Source organism: Ursus americanus, chromosome 24, assembly GCF_024610735.1.
Source record: "Ursus americanus isolate L20-20 chromosome 24, mUrsAme1.1.p, whole genome shotgun sequence".
NCBI lineage: Eukaryota > Metazoa > Chordata > Mammalia > Carnivora > Ursidae > Ursus > Ursus americanus.
In genome coordinates, this window is record NC_142150.1 from 8,098,144 (window position 1) to 8,122,510 (window position 24,367).

General features: G+C 47.5%; 1 protein-coding gene across 1 annotated transcript; it reads right to left on the reverse strand.

Moving 5' to 3' along the window:
• Positions 1-817: 817 nt before the first annotated feature.
• On the reverse strand, positions 818-1,805 carry MRGPRX2 (MAS related GPR family member X2). Its single transcript, XM_045808665.2, is given in 2 exon segments — positions 818-877; positions 879-1,805. Coding segments are annotated over 2 exon segments (912 nt in total). The 5' UTR covers positions 1,731-1,805.
• Between the last annotated feature and the right edge of the window lie 22,562 nt (positions 1,806-24,367).

Consider the following 24,367-nt stretch of genomic DNA (forward strand, 5'->3'; position numbering starts at 1 on the left):
TGAGGATCAGAGAGCTGCAGAGAGGGGGAGCCAGGGCAAAGGCACGGGGGCGGGAGTGAGAAGGGACGCACGTGGGGTTCCACTGGCGGGCGCGGGACAGGAAGTCACAGCAAGACGACTCACCTCCCACCTTGAGCATGCTTTGACGTCGATTTGTCCAGTTAACAAAACTCAACTTTGTGCTTGCACAAACCGAAAATAGTGAAAGAAAGAAATGGATGGTGACTCAAATCTGGTAAATGGACATTGAACACAGGCTTGGTGTAAAAATTCATCATTAATTCATTCATGAAGTCATTTATTCAATAAACATTCATTAAGCTAGGGAGCTATGCGAGGGCCTTCCAAAATCAAAGAAGACTGATGGCTGTTTGGGGCTAGACTGCACTTTTACTTCTTTTAATTTTTTGGAGGCAGATAGCAAGAGGGTGACCACAGAAATTTGTGATGGAATGTCCTTCTAGTCCCTCCTGAGTGCAGTGACCGAAGAAACTGTCGACCTTTCCTGCACCGCGTACAGCCTCCGCTGAGGGTGGGATACTTCAGGAGGGGACCCGAGAATTGGCAAAGCTCGGGATGGTGGGAAGGCCCTGGGTGAGGCCGTCCTTGAGGCGCGGCACTTCAGTGTTTGCTTGACAGGCGCTGTCTCAGTCCTCACGAGAAAGATCATTGTCTCAACCTTAAGCTTTATCTTAAAACTTTAAGGTTTTAAGATCAGGGCACCCGGAGCCTGAGGGAAGTCAAGAAAACCTCCCAAACTGATGGGGAGAACGCTGGCTCTCAAAGCCGCATTTGTCTGAGGGAGGCCGACTCTGAATCAGGACACCAGGCTGCTTCTCGCCCTCCCCAGAGTGTCCCGAGGAAGGCTGGTTTCACTCTCCCCCCCCTCCCGATCCATCCTGCAGAGCTCTCTGGAGGACCATTTTGAGGGTCTTGTGCCGCTGGGGCCACCGCTGTCTACAGGAGCCAACGAAGAAGTAAATGATCGGGTTGACACAGCTGTTGACACAGGACAGGACAATTGCAACCAGACAGAGATGCCTGAGGACTGTATCAGAGCTCGTCTGGATCCAGTGTAAGAGGAACCAGTGAATGCCGAAGGGCAGGCCGCAGAGGAGGAAGACCAGCACTGTGAGAGCTATGGTCACATACAGCCTGGTCAGCCGCATCCGATGGGAGCCGCGCAGGAACCTGGTCACCAGGGCCAGGCTGGACCCAGAGAGAAGCACGAATAAGAACAGCAGCCAGGCGGCAGTGATGAAATCAAACGCCTGACACCAATGATCGTCAATATCCTGGAACAGGAAGCCGCAGTACTTCCCTTCCAGGATGCTCAAAAGCAAGGACAGGGCCCAGAGCAGGGCACACATCAGAGCTGACGTGTGTCTTGGGCGGTGGCAGCGGTACCAGATGGGACACAGGACCGACAGGCAGCGCTCCGTGCTAAGGGCACTGAGAATGCTCAGGCTTGCGATGTAAGCAAAGGTCCACACGGTGGTGAAAAAGCTGGGGATGGAAAGGGGCATGGAATGGAATTTGACGAGAGCCTGCAGGGAATAGACAACCTGGGAGGAGAGGAAAAGGAAGTCGGCTCCTGCCAGGTTGAGGATATAGACGGAGAAGGCGTTCCTCTGCATGCGGAAGCCCAGGAGCCAGAGCACGATCAGGTTTCCTACCAGCCCACCGAGGGCAAAGGTGAGGCTCAGCAAGGCCAGGGTCAGCATCTCCATGGGGAAAGTTTGCAGAAAGTCCTGGTCACTTCCATTCACTGGTGTGAGTGTGCTCTCCCAGGCTGGGGCGGTGGGATCGATGCTCAGAAACCCTCCACTGGTATTCCTGGGAACACAAACAACACTGAGCACCCGCTGTATGCTCACTGATTCTCAGGGCCACTCTGCTACGTGGGGATTACTGTCTCCATGTTACAGAGGAGGGAAAAGGAGGCTTGCAGAGGTTAAGAGATGAAGATACTTGCTGGAGACTGCTGGGTGGCTCAGTGGGTTAAGCGTCTGCCTTCGGCTCAGGTCATGAGTCTGGCATCAGGGTCCTTGCCCAGCAGGGAAGCCTGCTTCTCCCTCCGCCTGCAGCTCCCTGTGCTTGTGCTCCATCTCTCTCTCTTTCTCTCTCAAATAAATAAATAAATAAGTAAAATCTTTTAAAAAAATGATACTTGCTGAACACCACACTGCTTTGGAGTTCTGGAACCTGGATTCAGACCAGTTCTCTCTGACTCTAAAGTCTGGACTCTCTCCACTGCAACATGGACCTTCTACTGTCACGGGAACATTCTGTGGTTCAAACACCTCTTCTACCCATGTCAGGTCTGCAGGAGGCAAGAGGAGACAAGTCTGGACAGATTATGTGTGGTGACAACCAGACTCTGAGCTTGGCATTCCGTCTGCCTGGGACGGAGATTTCCTCTTAGGGGCCAGGAAGTTGGAAGACCCAGGCATGAGCTCTGGACGATCTCAGGGACTGAAGGTGGTCCATCCACCAGAAAAGAGGTCATGATTTGGAGTCATGAAGAGAACGTGACCTCTTGCAATGACAGGTATAAGTATGGCCAAGCCTCTTGGCCAGAAATGGCCCAGCACATCAGTTTTATGAAGGACAGGAAATACTTTCCTCCTGGCCCCCTGCTCAGTTGCGGGGGACACGGTCTAAGTCACTCTTACAATGGATTTCTTCCCAGAGCAGTCAAAATCATAAACCTGAGATATTTATAAATACGTGTCTACCCCCACCTTTAAAAAACAAACAAAAAACCCCTCACAAAGCTATGCTCCATTCTCAAAGCATTTATTTTTTTAAAGATTTTATTTATTTATTCGGGAGAGAGAGAGAGCACACAAGCAGGGGGGAGGGGCAGAGGGAGAAGAAGACTCTCGGCTGAGCGGGGAGGATGCGGGGCTCCATCCCAGGACGCTGGGATCATGACCTGAGCTGAAGGCAGACCCTTAACCACTGAACCACTCAGGCACCCCATTCTCAAGGCATTTATGATGCTAATGAAAGATTATTCTGAAGAAGTGACACCACGTAGAGAGATGCAGACAGTCAAACAAACATCTTGAGGATGAAATTGAGAAATTGAGCCAACCCCACAGAGAGAGAAAGTCCCAGGAAATACCAACTGTAAGGAGGCCATGAGAAGAGATGGGTTTTGAGGCACTTGGGTGGCTCAGTCAGTTAAGCGTCTGCCTTCGGCTCAGGCCATGATCTCACGGTCTTGGGATCAAGCCCCGTGTTGGGCTCCCTGTTCACTGGGGAGTCTGCTTCTCCCTCTGTCCTTCCTCCAACTAGTTCTCTCTGTCTCTCAAATAAATAAATCACATCTTTTTATTTATTTATTTATTTATTTATTTATTTGAGAGAGAGCGAGCACAGAGGGAGAGTGAGAGGGAGAAGCAGGCTCCCTGATGGACAGACAGCCCAACGTGGGGCTTGATCCCAAGGCCCCGAGATCATGACCTGAGCTGAAAGTAGGCACTTAACCGACTGAGCCACCCAAGTGCCCCTAAATAACATCTTTAAAAAAAAAAAAAAAGAAGGAATGGATTTTCCATTTGCCATCACATCTCATCTCCATCTTCTCTACCTTCCTCTGCGTCCTCATCATTCTCATCGGTGGGCTCCCTCTCTCTCTGGCTCCTGGTTGCTTTCAATGAATAGGGAGGCAGGGACAGGAACTGGAGGCTGGGAGGAGGGCGATTGGGGGTTTGTGACTTTCTGGCTCTCTCTGTCTGCCAGGCTGTGAGTTAGCAGGGGACATGTTGCTCTGTAAGGACTCTGCCCCTGTCTGGTGGCCCTTTCCTACAGCCACAGCCCTCCTGAGTTCTGGTAACTTTGTCCCTTTCCCCTTCAGGCCTTGTCTCTGGACTCTTCAGTTCTAGATTTCCCTTAGCTCTGCCCACACCTGTGTAACCGGTCCTTTCATTATTCTTCTCAGTTACCCCATTAGTTTGTGCCCTGTATTTTCTGCTTGGACAATGTCAGATACAAGGATACGAAGGAGAAAAACCACCTTTGAATAGCAAGCAAATCTGTGAAACCTGATGTTATTAAACCAATTCAGCTTTGGAATGTCGTGCCAGGATGCCATCTTGCTCCCTGAATTAAAATTAGCAAAATACATCTCTCCATAGTAGCAGATCTGAATGTTTGGGGAGAAAGAGAGAGTGTAAGGAGATAGGAAAGAAGCCCGAAGAGTCTGGTGGACCCCGTTTGGCTCTCCCCCAGTCCGAGTTAGCGGCCCGCAAAGCCTCCGTGCGGGAGCTTCACGTGTCCTGATCTGCGGTGGGCTGCCCTGGCTTCCCGCACGCCCTCCCTTAAGATGAATTCACAAGCATGCAGACTAAGAGGAAGAAAACAGAACTGCCTTTGAAAGAAGGTAGCTCTCGATCAAATTCTTACCCGAGCACCATTCTTCTTGCTGGGGGTAGGGAAGAGGAAATAGGAGCTTTCTTGAGATTGAGAAAGGGCGGAGAGTGCTTCTCTACCCTCCGGATGGCAAGGGGTCTGCAGCAGCGGGCGTGAAATCTGGTGACCGCCTGAGGCTTACCAGGATGCCGAGCAGCCCCTGTGATTTCCTGCCCAAACGGCACCGGCAAATGAGGTCCTGGAGATGTGGCAGACAAGAAACTTCACGAGATGTTTCTCATTTGCCTGGAGTCCAATCACTTATCTCGGCCTCTCCCCATCTTACCCCATCCGGTCCCCCTCCTTGTCAGGAATGGCTGTTCTGGAGCCTTTTTCTGCTCTCCGTGAGCCTGGGCATTAAACCATCCACCAAGCAGCAAGAGTTTCCATGGCTAAAGAATTGCTTGCTTGGCATTCAAGGCCCTGCCTGTCCTGGCTCACTTGATCTTTTTAAATTTAGTCACAGAAACAGTATAGGCACATTAGTTTTATTTCAAATGACACTGGGGTGTAGAAAGTGAAATGTGAAGTCTCTCCTACACTCATTTCCCAACAGCAACCAGTATTTCCAGTTTCCATTCTTAATTATTCTAGATGTTACTATTATGGCTTTGTATAATAAAACTACATTTCTGCTTTTGATTTGTCAATAACAGCAGCAGGGAATATCGAGTTCCCTTATGAAAGATAAGGAATTTAGCATGCTGTGCACTTCGTCACCGTTCTCCCTCTACATCACGGTATTTGCTAGCTGGCTTATTTTCAGATCAGCTAGAGACAGCTAATATTTTCGGCTTAATCTCCTATGACTTCCTCTCACGTGCCCCTGCTGCGGCCAAATTGAGTTTCTTGCCATTCTCTTTAAAAACTTAACTGTGAAGCATCTAAAAGAATCAGAAAAATTTATTTACTCACTTATTCACTGACCCAAAACTATAGGTTTGTTGTGAAGAATAATGGAGTAATTATGTAACAGCTTAGAATAGGGACTCATATAAGTCCTACATACTTGCTAATTCTTACCATGATTTTTATTACTAATTCTTTCCGGAGGTCTAATACGTTAAAGTTTCTTTTTCTATTTTTCCATATCACTTAAGTTCTTTCTTATTTTCTATCTCTTTGTGTCCTGGGCAGCTTTCTGGGTAATTTTCTAGGTTACAAGTCTCTTTTGCACTGTGTCTAATCTTCTGTTTAATCCATCCACTGAATTTTAAATTTATTTTTTATGGTATTAATTTCTAGAAGTTCTTTTTTTTTTTTAGATGTATTTATTTGTCAGAGAAAAAGAGAGAGAGAGAGAGAGAGACAGAGAGAGAGCACACAAGCAGGGAGAGGGGCAGAGGCAGAGGGAGAAGCAGTCTCCCTACCAAACAAGGAGCCCAATGCGGGACTTGATCCCAGGACACTAGGGATCATGACTTGAGCTGAAGGCAGACGCTTAACTGACTGAGCCACCCAGGCATCCCTAATTTCTTGAAGTTCTACTTGAGATTTATCTCTTGATGCTGGTTCACACTGTCAATTCTCCCTTTTATGTCTTTAATCCTATCGGACGTGGCAATATTATACTTCTCTGATAATTCCAGCGCTGAAGTCTATGTGTGTCTGATTTTACTGCCCATTATGTCTTCTATCACTTTCGTATGGTGCCTCGTTTCTTTCTGTGTTTGTGATTTTTGACTATGAGGGGCTTACTTTCTTTTCCCTTTTTTCTTACGATTTTATTTATTTATTTGTCAGAGAGAGAGTGCACGAGTGGGGGTGGGGGGGAGCAGCAGGCAAAGGGAGAAGCAGACGCCTCGCTGAGCAGGGAGCCCCATGCAGGGCTCCATCCCAGGACCCTGGGATCATGACCTGAGGCAGATGCTTAACCGACTGAGCCACCCAGGGGTCCTGAACTGCTCACTTTTCTTGGGACTTTATCTGTGGGAATCCTTTGAGGCTTGAATTATAGCCAAGCTCCTCCAAAGAGGTCTTTTGTTTTCTTTTGCTAGTTGACTGGGGGACCTTCCCAACATGGCTTTCATTTTTCAGGATGTCCCCAGAAATCTCATCTGTCATTTGAAATGTTAGGACCACAATGTAATACTGACTTGTGGCTATGAATTCTCGAAAGAGAATGTTTCTTCACTCGGAGCCAAGCTCGATCAAGCAATTTCTTGGTAGTTTATTTCTCACCAATGAGAAATACACCAAAGGTTTAGTCTTTGGAGGTCCCAACTTTTCATGGGGGCACTTCTCTTAGATTTCTGACCTTTGGGTTGTCCCAAAATTCTATCTTCTAGAAGCCATAATAGGAAATATGAATCTCCTTCTGAGAGCAAAGGGGATTCCATTAAAGGAAATAACTTTATCAGCTCTGTGCTTCAGAAAAGTCCCTCAGGCTGCTGAGAGGATAATATAGAGAATATAAATGAAAATATAAATCTCTAGTTATACTTCTACAGTGGAAACAACTGAAAAAATACTTTGGTATATTCACACAAAATATCCAATATGTTGTTTTGTAATGTATAGTATATTTCCAGTTTAATAATTATTAATTATGGAATCTGAATGGTCTCAGTTCCTTCTCTGTAAAATGAGATGCTTTCCAGCTGTGTTGAGTCTAAAACTAAAATCCCTGGTGCCTGTGGAGGCCTGTCTCCCTCCTGTACCCTCCTCCACCCCTCTTAGATCGGTTCTGTAGCAAAGAGAATGGAGACTACAAATAGGGCTCTCTCCCAAGGCCAAACGTGATCCCAAAGTGACTCTCAACTATCAGGTCCTTCATGGTCCCTGGAGGCTCCCCTTTCCATCCCTGTGATATACTCATCAGTCTAGGCACCCTCTATGGCCCCAATTTTGTGTTATGAATTCTTTTCATTAGAGTTGAGCATGCAGGGCAATGTCATTTAGAAAGTCCCTAAAAAGAACAGTTTTGTTGTGTGGCATGTGTGTGTGCGTGGTGTGGAAGAGTGTATGTGAGAAGGTATGTATAGCCAATTTTACTATGTGAATTTGGAGTTATATTTCGCGGGGGGGGGGTGTGGCTCATCCCTGTATCTGAGGCTCTTCTCAATCCACTCCATGCGGTATCACCAGCAGCTGAAAGCCAAGCACGTGCAATGAAAGCAAGATGAGGGAGGAGGGGGGTGCATCCCGCTGGCGTCACCCGAACTCTGAATCCCACTATGCCTGGAGCCAGGTTGTCTCGCTGATCTCAGTTGTTTGAACCAATAATGTCTATTTTTGCTAAAACTAATTTAATTTGGGCCTGTCTTTTGCTCGCACAGCCACAAATATGTCCATATGAAAACACCGATCACCTAGTACTTTGAGCATCGGAGGACATATCTCTCTCCTATCGCACTGTGAATGCTTTGAGAATAGGGACCATGTCTTTGAGTCCCAGTGCTGGGGACAGTGCCTGACCCAATGCTCAGCAAAAAAATTGTTTTGTGTGTGCACTTGTGTCTGCAAACATCAGTGACTTAGTGATTGAACAAATGACTTGGAAAAGTGAGGATGGGGAAGTCCTTGTAGGCAAAGAATTTTAAGGCCTAACTGTGAGAAACACCTGGCCATAGAACAAAGCAAAATGGAGACGAAGATTTGACAGGGTACAGTCCGCTTTAAAACTTGACACAATATTTAAGAAGCCCAGTCCTTGTGGGAATGGAACTCATCTGTAGTTGACTTAGGTTCGGTTCTCAATTACTCTACAAGTCGGGGAGCAGTGTTTTGAAAGAGTGGGGAAGCAGGCCACTGTGACACAGAGAATCACAGGGGAGTCCAAGAATGTGGAAACAGAATAAGCTGGAGTTGGGAGTGGGGTCAGACAAGTCACTGGGTTACAGGATCCGTTCTATAAAAGCCCCACTGGAGAGTGGGCTCCACCAATCTCTTGTGACTTCATGACCTGGACTGGAAGACTATGGGTGCGTCATCAGGACGATGGTTGACTTATGGTGGCCCAGCCAGGGGCTGCAGGAGGAAGTGGATAAGATTAACCTGAACTGGCTGGATGGAGGGAAGAAGAGTCACAAGGCTTCGGAGCAGGAAAAAGAAGCGAGTCTGGAGAGAGCAGAGAGGACTGGAAGTAGGAGACTCCCTGTGAGAGCGCTGCGCTTTTCTCATTCAGTTATGGTTGTTCACAGTCCTTGCATAGGAAATCACATGGCTTCTCAGGCTCTTGATAACAAACACCAAACCAGGCAGCCACGTCTACAGGGCTTTCCTCAGCCAGAGGACCAGGGGTTCATTTTAGAGTCAGGAGCTCCGGGAAGGGTCTCCTGCTTCAAGGCAGCTCAGAGCTGACTCTCTACTGGAAGCAGAGGAGAAAGAAAGTAAGGGCTTATTGGATTCTGTTCTTTCCATTCCTTGCCTTGTTAGGTGAAACTGCTCTTGCTCAGACAAGATCTAGCTCCTCAGAAAGTCAGGAGATCATGGAGATAGGAGTTGTAGGACTTCTAGCAGCTGCGTGGTCAGGGAAGCCTGCCGCCACCTTCATCTGACTGAGGAGAGCCAGCTTCTTTCTCCGTCTGATTCTTTGTTCCTTCAGATCTGCTGTCATGACAAGAACATAAAATATGGGTCTGGAAGCTTCTAGGAATAAAACAGTTGGGATGACCAATGCTCTAGTTTTCCTAGCTGATATTTCTTCTTCCTCTAAGAATCACTTGAGTTCATTCAACAAATATTTATTGAACGTCTTCTTTGTGCCAGGCACTGTTGCAGGCACTGGGGATATGGCGTGAACATCACAAAAATCAGATGAAGGGATAGAAATGTGACATTCCATGTGGTGCCACTAGGTGGCAGTCAATGATTATTGTGGGGATCATGTAACCCTTGGCTGGCCGTAGAGGGTCCAGTCAGTGAAGTTTGGGAAGAAGTCCGACTTCAAGTGGGAGAGTGAAGGGGAGTCATGTTATTTCTGGATGGCTGGTTATTCATGGGTGGCAGTGTAGGGCAGTGTCTGTGAAATCAAACTCTGGAATGGTCATTCCTGCTCTCAAATCCTGGTTCTAACAGGATTACTAATTAACTGAACCTTACTACCAGTTACATTGCTTAATCTCACTAACCCTCGGTTACCTCAGTGAAATGATGACGTCTGCCTACAGAGGAGTAGTGAGGTGCTCAAAGACACAAGTGAGTGCTTCGGCTGTGGTAGAAGCTCTATGACTGTCAAGAACGTGCTTCTCGTGGTCACGCCTTAGTAGCCCGTTCCTGCCCTAGGATCCCGCGACGCCTCTGAAGCCTGGTCCTGACATCCAAGGCCCCCAGGCCAGCAGGGCCTGAAGCTACTCAGTGCCCATCAGCCACTGCGAGTCCCTGGGGCGGAGCCGTGGACTGGAACGTGGCCCTTCCACCCGCCGTTGTGTGACTGCGTGAACCCCATTTCCACTCCGGTTGCTGCGTCTCTGTTAGACACCTGGGGTAAGCAGGCGCTGTGAACTCTACAGCCCTATAAAGATGCAAGGGCTCGTGGTGGCTACTATTGCTCTCTTCACTCTCACGGGAACATTTGTTGCGGAGCCAAAAAGGCCAGACTACCTGCTCTTTACCTTCCAGCAGATAGCAGCTCCTCTCCACGTCTTTCTGGCTTCAGGGAATCCCAGTGACCTCCATGTCACCCTCTTCTTCCTGGGCTCCTTAAGGCCTGGCTGGCACCTGGTGAGGCCTGCCAGTCTGGTTTTCTCCAGCTTCCTCTGCCAGTGTTTGGCCTGGGCGGGGTGGGGAGAGGTGGTGGCATTTAGCCAGGGAGGAGCGGGGAGAGGTGGTGGGGCCTTGCTGCCAGGGAGTGTGGAGGGGGTGTGTAAACACTGTGGTGGGGGGTGGGCAGCCAAAGAGCAGGACAGAGGTCCAGGCCCAGACCTCCCTGAGGGCTGGGTTGGTCCCAGGCCTTGTTATAGTCACCGAATGGAGACCAACCTGGGGGCCTGGGAGCTGAGAGATCTCTGTTTTAAACCAGCTCCTTGTATGAGGCCAAACATTAGAAACCCAGTGCCGGGGAGCTGGGCCAACTAGCAGATAACTGTACAGTTTGGAGTTCTGCTTTGGGAGAATGGAGGGAAGGGGCTAGAGCATCTTTCAGATATTAAGCAGCCCCTGCCTCTAAGCCTTATCCTTTTGGCTTAGTCAAGTTCCCCTTTTTGGAATGTACCCCAGTTCACAGGGGCTCTTTCCCGGACTGAGTCCACAAGCCCCGTGCCCTACGCTACAGGCTTGGCACAGCCCATGCTGCTCTCTACAGATACTTACGAGCGCGTCCTCCCAGGCTGGAAACTCTCTGAGAGCTGGGACCATGTTATTCATTCACTGGTTCGTTCATTCATTTGTTCAGGAATAATCATGGAGCTCACATTGCTGGCAGGCCCCAGACTGACTGCTAGAATTTGTACAGGGAGCGAGGCCTGAAATCCAGGTCCTGACTCCTGGCCCAGTGCTCTTTCCAACAGACCCCCTACTCCCCACCCACCTCACCTGGAGCCCAACCACCTGGTTGTGCTTTAGGGAAGTGGTGCTCAGGGGCTCCCCTTCCTCTCACAGCCCTGACAGGTGATCCCCTGTGGCATTTGTGGGCAGGGACAGGGGGCTGGGAGGCACCTCTCTGCTACCTCCCTCTTCTCCCTGGACAGGATCAATCAGTTAGCAATAGAAACGTGCCCTTCCCTTTCCCACCTCTGCAGCCTCACACGGTGGCCCCAGGTACCAGGCTCAGGCTCAGGCTCCGTGGGTCAGGCCTGATCAGCCACGCTTGGTCACGTGATCTTACCAACCTCTCTAAACCTTGGTTTCCTCATATCTAAAAAAGAGGTAGTAAGGGTACCTTCTCCCTGAGGTGTTGTAAGAATTCTCTGAGTCTCTGCACCTTCAATAAATGGGATTCTTGTCCTTCCTGTCCCACTCCTCCCACCCCTGAGGCCTGAGGGCTCAAGTCAACTCCCATCCATGGCAGGTCAGGCTCCAACTTGGCAGACTCAGAGCTAAGAAGCCCAGTGTCCCTCTTCTGGCACCCAGCCCTAGACAGAGTAAGAATAATGATACTTACGATAATAGTAATGTCTATCTTTTTATGATTCTTACTTCATGCCAGGCACTGCTATACATACTTTGCATTTATTATCTCATATAATCCTCACGGCAGCCCTATGAAGTAAGTGCCATTATCATCCCCCTCTTCCAGATGATGAAACTGGGACACAGAGAGGTTAAGGGTCACAGAGCAGTAGCTGCCAGAAAGCAAGAGGTACTCTGCACAGCTGTATACAGCTGGTTGCCACAGCGATGGCTAAATTGAAAAGGTGAGCCTAGGCTATGTGAAGTGGAGTATACGGGATCTCCGACACACCTAGGAACCTTTCCAGCGACGCCCACATGCCCTGTGAGCCGGGCCTCTGCTGGCTCATCCTCCTACTGGGCCCACCACGTATGGTCATGTTTTTTTGGGGGGAGGGGTTGGGGGGGAGGGGCAGAGGGAGAGAGAGAATCTTTTTTTTTTTTTTTAAGATTTCTTCATTATTTATTTATTTATTTAGAGAGAAAACACCAGCAGGGGAAGGGGCAGAGAGAGAATCTCAAGCAGGCTCCACACTCAGCCCACTGAGTGGCTTGACCTCCTGACTCCAAGATCACAACCTGAGTTGAAACCAAGAGTCAGACACTCAACCAACTAAGCCACCCAGGCGTCCCAGGAGAGAGAGAATCTTAAGCAGGCTTCATGCTCAGTGTGGAGCCTGACACAGGGCACGATCTCATGACCCTGAGATCATGACCTGAGCCAAAGGCAGACATTTAACTGACTGAGACACCTTGGCACCCATGTTTTGTGGATTTTTATGTTCTTGAGAGTTAGAAATATTTCTCTCTGGGACTTGAACATATTACCTGGAGACAGGAGGAGGGGAGATGCGTGGAGACCCTGTCTTCCCCCTCTGCTGTCCTCAGGCTGACTTGTTGGAGACAACCTGTAGTGATGTCTCTACTGACTATAAGCAGAGATGGATTATCTTCAGACGCATGGAACATAAATTAATCTTTCCTTGAGCATAAGTCTGCATTTGACAATGACCCAGAGATTTCCCAATCAACTGGGTAAGACTAAGAAGATGTCAGTTCAGTTCGAGGAAGGCTCGTAAGGGTTTACCATAATCAAGGAACAGAAAGTGCTGGTTGGTTCTTGGTCGTTGCTCTAATTGGATATAGCTGTGGGCTACCGAGCCCTGGGCCACGGGCAGGGGAGTGAGTCCTGCCTGGAATTCTGCTTCTGCAGATTTCTAGCTGAATGACAGGAACTCTGAGCCTGTGTCCTCTGTCTGTGAGGATGACAGTTCTCTAGCAGACAAGAAAGGCGCTTTGTAAACCGGTATGCGGGTTGTGTGGTGGAATGGGGCATGATCATAACCGCCGTGAACACAGTCATGTCCGAGACCCCCCCCCCACTTAGACCGAAGGTGTCATCGTGCAACAGGGACTCATGTGCAGCTGAGAAGGGAGGGTCTGGATATGTCGCCTACATAAGGAGGAGGGCCAGAAACTGGGAACTGGAGAAGAAAGCCAGAGCACCCCAGAGCTAGGAGAAGTAGCACAAGAAGATGAGTCAGGCAGAGGGATGATTCTGGAAAAATATTTTTGATAATGTTCCCTGCTGCGACACTGGGCAGGTATGGGCATGTGGCTTAATGGCCAGGGATGGTGCAGACAAAGTTCCAAATGTTTTTCTAATAGAAAGTGTGTTGGCTTTAATACAGGAAGCTAGGGATACTGATTTATTATTAGTAAGTGCTTTGATTATTTTTTCAAAACTACCTGTTCATTTTTGTACAGTAGTCCCCTCCTTTATCCGAGGGGGATACGTTCCAAGACCCCCCAGTGGATGCCTGATGTGAATACTACTGAACCCTATATATATTGTGTTTTTTTCCTATACATACATACTTATGTTAGAGTTCAATTATAAATTGGGCATGGTAAGGGATTAATAACAACAATAATAAAATAGAACAATCATAACACTATCAAGTAATTAAAGTTATGGGACTGTGGACTCTCTCTCTCTCTCAAAATATCTCATTGTACCATACTCACCCTTCTTCTTATGGTGATGTGAGATGATAAAATGCCTGCGTGATGAGAGGAAGGAGGTGAATGACGGGGTAGGCACCATGACGTGGCATTAGGTGGCTACTGACCTGATGCTGTGTCGAGAGGACTGTCTGCATAGCCACCGCGGCTGACCACGGATAACTATAACCGTGGCAACCAAAACCGTGGATAAAAGGGGGACTACTGTGGTCTCTTGCTCTTTACTCACTTTTTAATTCTTTTGTTTCTTTATTTTTTTTTTAAGATTTTATTTATTTATGTGACAGAGAGACAGCCAGCGAGAGAGGGAACACAAGCTGGGGGAGTGGGAGAGGAAGAAGCAGGCTCCCAGCGGAGGAGCCTGATGCAGGACTCGATCCCGGAACGCCGGGATCACGCCCTGAGCCGAAGGCAGACGCCTAACGACTGCGCTACCCAGGCGCCCCTCTTTTGTTTCTTTAAACATATTAAATATAATTGTTCTATATTCTATATCCCAGGATCTGAAATCTTTGAGGGCCTGATTCTAAGGTTTGCTGTTTCTGCTGCCTCTCACTCACGGCAGTCTGTGTCCTTGTATGCATTGAGCTGTAGGTTGTGAATTCCTATTTCTAAAAAGCTTATGATAATTTTATATGGCCTGGTTTGAGGTACATTCCTGAGAGGAGGGTTTGGGATTGGGCATTGGGAGGTACTGATAACAGACCAGGGTCCACTTTAGATTTATTATTTTTTAAAAGATTTTATTTATTTATTTGTACAGAGAGAGAGACGGAACATAAGCAGGGGGAGTGGGAGAAGAGAGAGGGAGAAGCAGGCCCCCCGCTGAGCAGGGAGCCCGATGCAGGGCTGCATCCCAGGACCCTGGGATCATGACCTGAGCCAAAGGCGGACGCTTAACCGACTGAGCCACCCAGGCGCCCCTCCACTTTATTTTTTATTTTTTTATTTTATTTTATTTTAAGATTTTATTTATTAATTTGCCAGAGAGAAACTGCCAGCGAGAGAGGAAACACAAGCAGGGGGAGTGGGATAGTAAGAAGCAGGCTCCCAGTGGAGGAGCCTGATGTGGGGCTCGATCCCAGAACGCCGGGATCACGCCCTGAGCCGAAGGCAGACGCTTAACGACTGCGCCACCCGGGCGCCCACACGTACTGCGTATTTTTTAAGCAGGCTCTATGCCCAACGTTGGGCTTGAACTCACAACCCCAAGATCAAGAGTCGCATGCTCTACTGACTGAGCCACCCAGGCGCCCGCCCCTCCACTTTAGATTTAAATGATCATCTGGGGGTTTTAAGATCATGCAACCAGTGTCATTTCAGACTCTCACATCACTCACGGACCATCTGGTTGCTCTAGAATCTCAGGGACTTTTCCCCCCAACTACTCCGAATCGGGGCTGACATAGACACTTCTCTGTTCTTGGTTTTATTTATATTGCTCACCCTTTTTCTCATGGTGTAGGTCTTCCTGAGTCCTGGCTTTATGTGGAGGGGTCTCCAATTTGACTCCCCACCCTGCACGGGTACAAGAACGAGTGCCAAGTGTCACCCTCCCCTTCCTACAACGTTCTATGCAGAACAGGTCTAGAGCACAGGACTGTGTAGAATTCCCTAGAAGATGTGACCATTTCTTTTCACACGTATCCACTTGGAATGAGGTCTGGCTTCACTCCTGGCCCCAGGCTCCCCCCTTCCTTGAAGTCTGTACCATTGACTGAAAAGCACTTTTTTTAAAGATTTTTTCCCCTAACATTTTGGTACATTTCCTGGGCAGAGAGTTTCAGAGCAGTCTCAGCAGCACCTGGGAACTTTCCAGACACGCAGAATTTTGGGCTCCATCGAGATCCATAGAATCAGAGTCTGCCTGTTTGCAAGACCCCCGGTGACTCAGAGAGGTGGAGAACCATGGCTTTCCTTTATCATATTGCCTAAAACAGAAGTAGGATAGGCACTTTTTTAAGAAACATTTTTTTATTGGGATGTAATTGACATAGAACATTATAATAGTTTTAGGTGTACAACCGAATGACTCAGTGTTTGTATATATCCTCGCGTGATCACCATGGTAAGGCTAATTAACATCCATCACCACACAGAGTTGAATGTTTTGTGTGTGATGAGGAATTTTAAGATCTACTGTCTTAGCAACTTTCAAGTATGCAACACAGAATTATTCACTGTGGTCACCACGCGGAACCTTGCTAGGACGGGCACTTTGCATGGCTGTTCTTGACAGCGACAAAATCAAACCTGTTCCTTTCTCCTCCACCTGTTTCTTCCTGGGTCCAGTGTCTCAAATGCAGAGAAAGACTAGGATTAGTAGTGACATCTCCGTCAGCTGCTGCCTTTCTCAACCCCACAGAGACCCTGAAGTGGCAGACTAAGCCTGGGCAGCTCCCAAGCTAGGCATGCCCCCCCTGCCCCCAGGGGATGGCCTCAGAGGTCTCAGTGCTGTCTTCGCTTGCAGGCCCAGGGAGCCCTGGTGCTTACTGAGTTTTCTTCTCCCACCCACTCCCCTCCCTTATGTTGTCGCTGTCTACATGACTGATCTTTTGCCTTAGTTTCTCTGCTCTGATCAGAAGCTATAGTTGGCCCTGACCCCCAGCCCTGACCCCTTCTAATCGCAAAGACGGCTACAATTTGTCACCCTACTTCTCATCGCAGGTTGGGAGCCTTCTTTCTGGGAACCTTCAGGTACCAGCCCCTCATACCTTAATGTAATGAAACTTCTTGAGAGTCAGAGACACGGCTAGGATGGTGTTTGGCTGATTGGTACTGTTTTCATCCTTATGTAGAAGATTCCCATGGGTGTCCATAACACAACAAAGCTAGAGGACTTTGTCCCTGTATATTCAAGAATCTATCCCCTGGGAAAATTAATGGGAAGAGGAAGGAGCCCAGAGTTCATTGTTAGGAACCATATAGATAAGATTACTTTAAATTTCGTATTTTATTATATTATTGTCTTGTTTGAACTGAGACTTAACTCCATTATGTATTAACTCCAACATGTATTCAGTATCCTTGACTCTTTCGATATGCTGGCCACTTACTGAGCCGTCATACTGAACCACGTGCTGGGCCCAGTCTTGGTGTGCATCATCTCATTTAATCCCCGCAACATCCCTTTGCAGAGATGGGACAGGTAAGGCTCAGGAATACCTGTGCAGGGATGAGATGGTGAGGCTCAGTCAGTCCATTGTCTAAGGTCATGGGATTGGTAAATGGTAGAGCTTGGATTAGAAGCCAGGTCTTTGACAGCAAAACCCATTCTCTTTCTGCTTCCTTTTGGGCAGTACCCAGCAAAGTCCTTGGGACAAAGTAAGCCCTCAATAAATATTTTAAATATGAATGAATCTTGCCATATAAAGACTACTGCTTATTGAATGCCTGCTATGTGCGAACACTTTCTAAATTAGTTCAAATCCTTGTAACAATGCAGAGAGGTATTGATAATTATTTGTTTTAAAGATAAGACAATAAAGTTCAGAGAGGTGAAGTAAATTTCCCAAAGTCATGAAGCCAATGAGTTATTGAACTGGGATTTGAACTCAAGGCCTTCTTTCTGATGCCCAGAGCCCTGCACTTTTGTCTGTATCACCCCATCCCTCTAACATGGGAAGGGGTGTCTTGGGAAGGGGTGTCTCAGGGCTGACATATTACCAGGGGTGTTGGAGAGGGGCATATCTCTCCCTGGGGCTCCAGAGGACAGACCCTTGCACAGTGAGTGAGCATTACGTGGAGGCAGATGGTTGCCGGATAGGGAGCGACTTTTAGCAAGTGTCTGACAAAGTGAGGGAGTGTGTGCCCCATCACTGGGGTGTTAGATGACTGTCTCTCCAGAAGGCCCAAACACTGGCAGAAGGGGATCTGGGTTCCCTTTAGCTCTGGTGGTTGGAGGCACTATTGTTCTCTTGGTCAACTCTGGAAATCCCTGGAGAGGAGAGCTCTGAGTCAGAAAGAATAGTTCAGAAGAATATGGTCCTGGTTATTCTAGTTTCTAGAAGGTATTTGGAAAAGGTTTGATGGATGAGGAAATCATGGGGAGAACAACTCAAGGTCAGCTTCTTCCCTCCTTCACTGGCCTTACCCAGCAGCCTTTCATAGGGGCCAAGTTTCTTCTTCACACACAGAAGTAGAGAATGTGACATAGCAGGTTCTGATCTTGGGATTCAGCTGTGAAAAAACTGAAATCTCAAATAAATGGAGCTTATTATGATTTACACTTGAATCTCAAAGGACTGGTCCCCTAACATGCTCTCTTCCAACCAAATAATCTGAGCTTAGAGAGAAGAATGCTCTGAACTGTCCTTTGGAGAAAAGTGCTGAGTCAGTTCTTCTGAAGTCCACCGGCCTGGGGCTTCCAGCCACCTCCTGTATCACTGCCAACGCTTTGTGAACTGTGAATAGTAACGGTAACAATTTACCCTTGTAAAGGGGGTTGCAACTGACAAAGTACATCTGTGCTCATGCCTCCAGTCTCTGAAGATTCCATGTGAGGGGTAAAGCGGGCAGTGTCATCCCCATTATACAGACCAGGACCATGAGACTCCAAAAATGGAGAAGTTAAGAAACTTGACCAAAGGCATGTGGTTTCTAAGGAGCAGACCCGAGAGCTGAGTCTAGATTTCTTTTCTTTCTTTTTTTTTTTTAAATATTTTATTTATTAATTTGAGAGAGAGAGAGATAGCCAGTGAGAGAGGGAACACAAGCAGGGGGAGTGGGAAAGGAAGAAGCAGGCTCCCAGTGGAGGAGCCCAGTGTGGGGTTCCATCCCAGGACCCTGGGATCACGCCCTGAGCCAAAGGCAGACGCTTAACAGCTGAGCCACCCAGGCGCCCCTGAGTCTAGATTTCTTGATTCTAAATTCAGTTACAGTTACTATTTTTCTTGAGGGGAATCATTTGACTTCTTGAATCAATGCAGATGCCCCAAATAAAAAATTTTAGATAAGGAAACGAGTTTAGTTTTCATAACCTTGACCACAAAAATGCTTCAGTGGGTCATTCTGAGTTATACCTGCTCCCCGATGTCCTCCACCACTTCTCTCCAGTATCACGGCAGAAAACCCTCTGGGGGCTCCATTGTGGTTATAACAATATTCATGCTTCTTTTCGCAAAGACAGGCAGTGTTCATAGTGGCAGAGAGCATGGGTTCAAGTCCCGCTTCTCTTCAGCTGTGTGGCCTTGGATGACTCAGCTAACCTCCCTGAACCTCAATTTCACACAGCTAACCTCATGGGGATGTGGTGAGGATTCAATGAAATAAAGTACTGGAGAGCTTCGCACGGTGATTTGCACATAATAGGGGCTCATTAAATCTAGACTGAACATAGGTGTGTAAAGCAAGACCTGTAGGTCAAGACTCATTCTTGCAGTTCTCACTCAAGCAGCAGTGACTGAACACATGCTCCGTAGCAAGTGCTTCGGGGTGCATTGCTCGTTCCTCGCAGCAACGCTCTGAGGCAGGTATTATTATTCCCATTTTACACACAAGGAAACTGAGGCTCCCTCGTCTTGCACTGTCTGCCATATGCGTCAGAGCTAGGATTTGAACTCAGCTCTGTCTGACTCTTATTCCAACGCTCTACTATGCAATAGAAGGTCCCCAGTATGCACAGGTTGGATAGAGTACATTATTGATTAGGAGTGGTGACGGGAGCCCCCACCCCCACCCCAACGGGCGTGTCCAGGGACTGGCCCTCCAGAGCTGTGGTTGTGTTACACTTGCTGTGCGATTTTGAGCAGTCACATCACCTCTCTGGGCCTCACTGTCTTCATCAACAAACCAAGGAAGTTAGACAGATCATCTGGAAGATCTTTTCCAGCTCTGGCCTGCTGCAATGCTTCTCAGATTTCAACAACGATGCAAGTGAAGGATCCTGGAGTGGAGGAAGCATAACAGTGGCCTCTGAAATCTCAAATCAGTTTCGCCTTTTGAACCCATGTGTTTCTGCACAGATTCAGAATCTGCCAGAGGAAAACTCTCTAATTAACCTACAGGGTCTAACCCAGCTAGTAATTACCCCTATTATTTTTAATTGCATTTTATAAGGTGCCTTTCATCCAAGATCTCAAAGGGTTTCTCAAACATTCATTAGCGGAGCCCCACCCCCTCCCGTATGGATATGAAAGGCAGGGACTGATTTTAATGTCGGAAAGAAGAGGTGGGGCAGAGAGTAGGGGACTGAGATCCTGGGAGCAATTTCACCTCTGAGTTCAAAGGAGAGAAGAGACAGGTGCCAGAGAAATGCTCACTTTCAACAAGGAATTCAAGGGCTATTCAGTGAAGAGCGGATGGACCAGGATCAACTTCTGTCTTGCGAGTGCCCTCAGGAGGGCCATTCAGTTTGGCTTGGTTCAATTTGATTTGCTTCATTTCACTTTAGACTTTTTCATCATTTGTCCTTTGAGCTGATCCCCAGTACACAGGCCTGTGCTCAGTGATGGAAGAATATAAGCGAAGCAAGGTTTCAGAGTGTACCCATTGCAGGTTTGGGCACACTGGTGCAAGCAAAGGGTACAGGAACCTCCCAGGAGAGCCCTGGTTGATTGCCTTAAATGAACGGCTGAAGCCAAAGCTAAGATGCCGCAGCATGTGGCCAGCTGCTGCCCCCACAGCCTCCTGGCAGTTGGTGGGGGGAAGAATGAGTCTGGGTCCATATGCTAAGTCCAGGGACCTGATTGACAAATGACATAGAAGGACCATTTCAAATAGCTCACCATGAAGCCCACTCTTCTCCTTCCTTCCCCACTCCCCTGCACTATAACCAAGCCACCTGAGGTACTTGTACCAAGTTCCTTTCATGCCCAGTCCAGTGAATAGATAGAAGAGATCATTATAGATCATAAGAAGCTTCCCTCTCCCAGAGTTGGGTCTGTGAGCTCCTGGAGGACGGAACCCTGTCTGCCTATTCACCAATTTCCTTCGCATGTGTTCTGGGCAAGGTAGTGGATGCTCAGCACATGTTTGTTGACTAACAGAGCAGATCACGCAGCTGCCACCCTGTTTCTAGCATCGCAGGATGGTCTGGTAGAAGCTAGAGAAGGATCCTTTCCCTCCTCAGCTTGCAAGTAAGTAGAGCCAAAGGACAGCCAGACCCATGCAGCTCCAATGACTTTAGAAGTCAAAGACTTCCAGAAGACACTGGTTTTTTTTTTTTTAAAGATTTTATTTATTTATTCGACAGAGATAGAGACAGCCAGCGAGAGAGGGAACACAAGCAGGGGGAGTGGGAGAGGAAGAAGCAGGCTCCCAGCAGAGGAGCCTGACATGGGGCTCGATCTGGGAACACCAGGATCACGCCCTGGGCCGAAGGCAGACGCTTAACTACTGAGCCACCCAGGCGCCCCTCCAGAAGACACTGTTAAGCTGAGGGTGGGGATGCCAGTGATGTGGTGACCAAGGACCCCAGGCTGAGATGGTGTGAGGTAGCAAAAACGAGGACTGACCTGGGTGTTGGGAGCACAGGGATCCTTTAGCAAGAAGGTTGGGACTTACAGGTAAAGCTTCAGATCATTCACTGATGGGAGCTCCAAGGGCCCATGACAGGTACTCCCAGGTTGATACAGCCTGGAGGGATGTGAGTGACCTGAGAGAAGGAGGAGGCATGGCCTTGCCCACGAGGAGCTGGCAGTTTGTTTTGGAGATTAGATTTGCACACAAAGCTATTAGAGAACAATGCAGGGAGATTTATCACTGACTAACTTGGGAGTTTCCCATGGAGAGAGGGAGTCTTATTCATTGCCGTATTTCTTGTTGGGCCTGATGAAGTTGTAGGTACTTTTTACAAAGTACAAAGTGTACCAGATACACTTGATGATTAGTTCTCAAGTTGGATGGCATGAAAGGTTAAATGGCCTAGATCAGAAAAGGGAGGAACCTGGAGGCCAAGATCCTGGGGAAGACTTTAAGAGGGAGGAGGAGCCACGGTGGTTACTAATAAATGACAAGTGAAAAGAATAGCCATCCACCTTGTCAAAGGGCTTTCCCATCACATGAAGCCTGTGCGGTGAGGACAATCAGGGGAGCTTAGTTACCCAGTGAAAGGACATCTTGCTGGGTTTTGCCTGCCTAGTGTCCATTCCCTTCTCTTCTGGGAATGCCACCTTGTTTTCACTCTCAGTCTATGTGTTTCATGGGAGCTGCCATCATCTCTAGACCCAGACCCAGCCAATCAGAGTGCTGCACCCTCCTGGCCACAGAATTTGCTCGGAGATGACCACATGACCCAACGTGGGCCAGTGAGGACCCTCTTGAGGACGTCTTGTAGAACTCCTGGGGGAAAGGCACTCTTTCCTTTGGGTTGTAAAGCTAGAAGAATGTAAGCATGGAGCTGCTGGTTGTGAAACTGGCTACCAGGTGGGAAAAGACCATCTAAAGATGAAGCTAGAACAGAAGAAAACAGAGCTACAAGATAAATGGGACTTTGGTACTCTTGATAATTTCTCACATGTGTAAGTCAACACATTTCTTTTTAAAATTTCCTCTTAAGCCACTTAGATTAAGGGTTCTGTCACATGTAACTGAAAAAAATCCTGGCTCATATGCCCATCTGAGATGGGCAGGAGTGATATCGTGAACCAGATCCTGGGTTTTCTCATCCATCATCCATCAATCTATCACCCATCCATCATCCCTCATTCACCCATCCATCTTCCATCCATCCATCCATCCATCCATCCATCCATCCATCCATCATCATCCATCCATCCCTTTAATCTTAGTGGAGATTGGTCAACAAAGTGCAAACCAAGTTTTGAACTCAGAACTTGGAATTTAGTCAGGAACTCAGTTCCCCGAGGCAGGGCTGAGTTTCATCAGTGTCATCAGCACACAGCCAGACATGACCCTTATCTTGCTAAACATGATTCCATCATGCTGGTGCCACAGCCCAAACAAGAAAGTCCAGAATGTTATTGACAAGCATGTGGGTTTTCCTGTTGGAGCTGATGGCAATACTTCGAGCTCTGTGGTGATGTCATTGTGAATTGCCAAAGAGGACTTACTTGCTCTAGCCTCACTTTTGTTCCTTGTACCACAGAGGCCACATTAAACACAGAGCTGCTCAAGAATCGTGGAGACAAGCACCAACTCTTTCAGGATGACTCTGTAACCCTCAAGAGTCAGAAATACCTCAATTTCCTATCTTGAACTCCTATCTTCCAAGAAAAACGGCAACTCAGAGAGGAAGGGATGTGCCCAAAAGACAAGGGCACATAAAGACTTACAAGGAGAGACTAGATCCAAACTCCTGACTCCCAATCGTGTTCTTTTTCTACGATGTCACTCTCCTTCTTTGGGACACATTCCAAAGCAGGTAGAGTTTGTCTCAAAGGGCTCATTTCCTCTTTGATCAGTTATTGGCATTGGTAAGTCAAGAAACACTGCAGACACTGGACCACATTTCACAGATTTTTTTCACATTGTCTCCTATCATCTGCTTGTGGGCCACATGGTGCAATAAGGATGGATGGACGTGGTGGTCACACAATTGGTGGGAAGAGATATTAAAAGTTGAGTTGCCCAACCCCCTTCTGATGTTTGGACTCCCTCGATGTCCCCTGCTTATACACCTGCTATATACCTTTGTAGGTAGCACAGTTGGAGAGGAAGTTGTACTCTCAGTGCCCTCTTCTGACTCTTCCAGGACATCAATCTACTGATGGCCTCCTCTACCGCTCTCTAAAATCTTTAGTCTCTTTCTTTTTCGCTCCTTACTCTTGGTTAACAAATATTTTGGGTCTCCTTTTCTTAAAGCAAAGAAACCAATAAATGAGCAATGATTTTTCTTTCAATGTTACCACATGCCTAGAGACCTTTTTATCTTCCTGTGTTCTTCCACCAAGAACACTCCAGCAAGAAGTCAGTTTCTTGACTCCTTTACGCTTTCCGTCCACACATCATGATCCACCCATTTCTTAACTTTTAGCAGCCTGACTTCTTTCAGAAGTCACCAATGACATCCTAATTATGAAATCTGGTGTATGGAATCTTATTTATTTATTTATTTATTTGAGAGAGAGAGAGAGAATGAGCAGCAGGGGCAGAGGTTGAGGGAGAGAAAATCCCAAGCAAGCAGACTCCATGCAGAGCACAGAACCCGACATGGGGCTTGATCTCATGACCTAAGATCACGACCTAAGCCAAAACCAAGAGTCAGACACCGAACCAACCATGCCACCCAATTGTCCCTGGTGTCTTTTTTTTTTAACCTAAAATTTTAAAATTTCCTTTGTATTATTTGAGATGTTGGTCACCCAGTACTCAATCTCCCTTGATACAATATTGCCCTAATTCTCTTTCTTCCCCTTGCACGTTCTTCTGATTCCTCTGATTATATCTCTGTTTTCACTTCCTTGTCTCATTTGTTTTAAGTTTCTCTCCGGGCGATGTTGTCCATCCATTGATAGCTCTGTCCATTCAACACATAATTGAGTGCAAGGTGTTGTGCCAGGAAATGGAGATTCAGAGATAGATTGCAATCATTCTTGATGTCAGTGAGCCTACTTTCTATTGATGGAGACAGATAAACTCATCTCAACACCAGGTGATGACAAATGCCGGACCAGTGGTACTTCACAGATACAAGGAAATGGAGCCCTGAGAGCAGAAAAGGATCTTGGAGATCATCTTGTCAATTCTCAGTTTTTTCAGAATGGGAAACTGAGACATAAGGAGAGGAAATCAGGTGCCTGTGGTTCTACAGAGAGCTGGCAGAATAGCTGAGAGTAGACCCAAGTCTCTTAAATTATATCCTTGTCAGAGAATGGCCAAAGGTGACTTTTCTAGTGAGGTAGGAAGGTATTAGGATACAGAAAGGTATTTGGAGTTTGCTCTGAGATACAAATGCATTTTACTGAGATTTTTC